The sequence below is a fragment of the Carassius carassius genome, chromosome 12 (genome assembly GCF_963082965.1).
Source record: "Carassius carassius chromosome 12, fCarCar2.1, whole genome shotgun sequence".
NCBI lineage: Eukaryota > Metazoa > Chordata > Actinopteri > Cypriniformes > Cyprinidae > Carassius > Carassius carassius.
The window spans coordinates 34,755,669-34,759,773 of NC_081766.1; the positions used below are offsets into that span (position 1 = coordinate 34,755,669).

The following is a 4,105-nucleotide window of genomic DNA, read 5'->3' on the forward strand; positions in this document are numbered from 1 at the left end:
GAACATACTAGATACCATTCAAGACGGCCAAGAAAATCAACTGCCTTAGTGTTCATTTAGAAACAAGCCAACGGATCAGCAGCGCTCATATCTCAGGTTTACACGGCTATTTAACATGTAGAGTGCATAGAGAAATATATAGGTGTCCCATGTTTTTTTTTTTCATTTTTTTTATTTCATTAAAACACTATTTAATTTCTTTTTTTTTTTACACGTTTGATGTTGTTTGCTTAGATTGGTCGCAATGCAAAAATAAAACAAATAAAAAGTATAAATTACAATTGAAGGCATGCTTCAATTACGTTTCTTTTTGTTTTTGGCATTGTGGTGCAGGTCAAACGCCGTCTTTGGGCATCACTTGTTTAATCTGTGTTTCTGTAGGTGAATCTGATGCAAGGCATCGAGAAGGCCTCGACACATGAGCTGACCATTGAATGAAGATCCCTGAGACCAAAAACAGAGGGAACACATCTTCTGCTAAGAATTTCTCCTCTCTTGATGTCTGATGTCATCATTAATTTTTATAATTTATTATATTCTTTTCACCAGCTAGCAAAGTCAAAGTCAGAAGTTTAATTGTCCATCTCCAATTGCCTGTTTTCATTCTTCTTGCACAATCTATGGATGAACTTGTGTGGGTGGGATGTAAATGATTTGCTCATGGTGTGTGTGCATATAGGCACTGATGGACCTACAGCAATCCTGAAAAACATCAGCCGTGTTGGTTTAAGATGACAAGCAAAGCTTGAACTCATAAGATGTGCTCAACATTAAGCTTGATTCAATCATTAATGAATCTGATGTCTTCAAACTAACTTAAACTATTAGTTGAGCCTAATGCATCTTGTGATCTTAGTGTCCAAATTTACTAATACTACACCAGGAACTTTAAATTACTGTGTGACACCTCATCACAAACATGTTATGATGGCTGAATACCTCCTGTTATGCAATGACCACATGACCTTGTTTTTGTAACCCAGCTCAAAGTGTGGTCAAAAACACATCTGAGACGTGCGCTCATAACTCCTGTTGTGTGACAGGCAAATATGTGTTTTAATCTCTAATTATATGCTACATTATTATTATAACACACACTCTCAGAAATCAAGATATGAAAGCTGTCACTGGGACAGAACGGTTTCAAAAGGAAGACTTTTGTACATTATTTAGCCCTAAAAGTTTGTATTAGTATCTTAAAGGTACTTTTTAGCTCCTGAAGTGAACAAATTAGTACCTAAATGATGCATAGTCACATCAGAGTGAACTTTCTGAGAGTGCAGATGATAAACAGCATCATCATGAACCTGTTATTGGTGAAATGGGTCACAGATGTTGCGTTGTTCTGTATCGCACACTTAGTCCTAGAGTAAATATTGACGTCTGCACAACCAGAGTAAACCTGTGCACTGAAAACAGCATAATTAATACAGGCGAGCGCCATGTCAATGATTAACTTCTCTGAGGTCACCATGTCACAGCATAAAAGCACAGCACACATGCACAGAGAGCAAATCTGGCACACCGCAGTTGATATCGGCTTCAGTGCATCGCTTGTTCTGCTATGAGAAGGCTGTGTGTGTTTGTGTTGTTGGTGAGCGTCCTCATCTGTCCGGTGGATCTATCTCCGGTCATCGGGCCTGAACCCATCCGCTGCGCTCCATGCTCTCCGGAGCAGCTGGACTCCTGCCCCGCCGTGTCCTCGGACTGTCCAGAGGTGCTGCGAGAGCCGGGCTGCGGATGCTGCATGTCCTGTGCGCTGAAGAAAGGAGAGTCCTGTGGCGTTTATACTGCTCCCTGCGGCGCTGGCCTGCACTGTGTCCCTAGACCCGGTGACCCGCGGCCGCTGCACGCTCTGACCCGCGGACACGCTGTCTGTGTAGAGTATGACCACACGCAAGGTGCGTTTCTGGTTAGTGAGTGTGTTTTCAATAGGTTATTGGTCACAGGACTCATGATTGTCTCTGAATGCATTTCTAGATGAGCCAGACATCACGTCTGACCAGGACTCGCTGCATTACCTGCTGGGCCTCAACCGGCCGCTGGACCCACGGGACGCAGCGGAGGCTCAGGAGAGCATCAAGGCAAAAGTCAACGCCATCCGGAAGAAACTGATACAACAGGTACTGAAACCTGCAGATCCTGTAATACTTCAGGAAAGAGCTTCACTTTTATTGGCTGAAGCTGTTGCATTTCAAGCTGTTTGCTTTGTATTTGTGACAGGAATAGTTCAGGCCTAAATTTAAGATTTATGTCCATCTTTTTGGATTAAACAGTTTTAACAAAAAGTAATAAACTTAAATGTTACAAATTTGCCACAGGGTTATTAAAGTTAAACTGCAACAATTACTATAACTATGTTACTTTAAATAAAATGTTAACTTAACTAAAATAAAACATATTTTATTTCAGGTAGTTGCCAAAATAACATTTTTCAGTAGTTTAACGATTAAGTAAAATTACATAATCAATCCACCAATCAATCAATGAGTTTAATCCAAATGGATGGGTTTGTAATTTAAATACATAAATCTTAAGTTTTGGCCTAATATCCATTAAATGATGTTTTATTGAAATGATGTTTTATTAAAAAGATCGGGAGGAGCGCGTCAGATACTTAGTCTAATCAACACAGGTGGACCACAATCTAGTAATCAATCCCATAGTATAAATATCGCTGACTTACCTCTATCCATTGACGGTTTATCAGCATCCCTCCTCCACCCCATCTCCTCACTTCAAGTTCACTTTATAATTAGACGGGGAAGGGGGGGTACTCTAGGTTCGGGCCATTCCCGAGCTCGGAGCCCTTCCCCGGACAGCACGCCAAATACACATTCCATACCTCAGCTAATTATATGTAAGCGTGAACTCGTGAATAATGGTTCTGTCGGTTTGTGCTTCTGGTTGACCATCATGTGTTTGTGTGGTTTCTGTCTAGGGTCCGTGTCACACTGAGCTGCACGCAGCTCTGGACGTCATCACTGAATCCCAGCAGACGTTAGGAGAGAAGTTCACCAGCTTCTACCTGCCCAACTGTGACCAGCACGGGTTCTACAAGACCCGGCAGGTGTGTGTCTGTCCTGACCCTGAAACAGCACACTAACTCTTTCTGTCACACTAACTCTCCTCTGTCTGTCTGTCAGTGTGAGACGTCTCTGGTGGGCCAGCCCCCCCGCTGCTGGTGCGTGTCGTCCTGGAATGGGAAGAGAATCCGTGAGGATCTGGCGTCTGATTCCCAGTGTCTTCAGGAGCTCACACACTGAACCAGAGCTCCAGCTCACTTACCTTAGGTTTCCTTCCGTACTATATTTATTCTTAGTTATATGACTAATATTTATGAACTAGTTTTTGACAGAATTCTACCAGAATCAATATGAACTAGAAACAATCACTAGAACTCCACCTCAGCATGATCCAGATCTGGGTCTTCAGAAGCTCAGAGAAAGCTTCACTCCTCACGTAAACCACGTCTGTTCTTCTGATGTTATGACTGATTCTGATTCTGTCTGTGTCCGCTGTGCTTTTTCCTGACCACTTTAATTCAGTTAAAGTGTGCAATTGCACAGCAGAAGTCCAAGGTGAACCTATTTGGACGTTGATATTATATGTTGATATTTGGATGATGATGATATTAGTCTGTAAACCATTCCATTTGTTTTTAAACTCAATGTTGTTTGCTTTATGATATTTGACTATGTATTTAAACCAAATGTCTACCTCACATTAGACATGACGCCTTTATGGACTCATGCATTTAACATATTTAAGAGTGCTGCTGTATTTATTCTGAAAATATTATTTTATTGAATATTAATGTAATGTATATAATCTCAAGAGTTTGTTTCAATAAACCATTAGAGACTGTATGAATTGCACAGGAATCTTCTGTTGAACAGTGTTCATAACACAAATATAGTCTACTGTACCGCATCACATTATAACTGTTTATACAAATCAATGCTTATACATGCAGATATACGTCTTAAACTAAAGGAAAACAGAAATATACACACTGTCTATATATCTAATCTTATTGCTATCCTTAGTGCTATCCCATCAGATATAAAACAAAATATTGATGAAATCAGTGTTTCACCTGCAG

The 4,105-nt window shown here is 40.7% G+C and overlaps 1 protein-coding gene across 1 annotated transcript; it reads left to right on the forward strand.

Moving 5' to 3' along the window:
• Nucleotides 1-518: 518 nt before the first annotated feature.
• LOC132155318 (insulin-like growth factor-binding protein 1) lies at nt 519-3,869 on the forward strand. Its single transcript, XM_059564203.1, has 5 exons — nt 519-1,901; nt 1,981-2,123; nt 2,942-3,070; nt 3,147-3,362; nt 3,407-3,869. The coding sequence occupies exons 1-4, from the start codon at nt 1,565-1,567 to the stop codon at nt 3,264-3,266; spliced, it is 729 nt and encodes a 242-aa protein (XP_059420186.1). The 5' UTR covers nt 519-1,564; the 3' UTR covers nt 3,267-3,362; nt 3,407-3,869.
• The last annotated feature ends 236 nt before the right edge of the window (nt 3,870-4,105 follow it).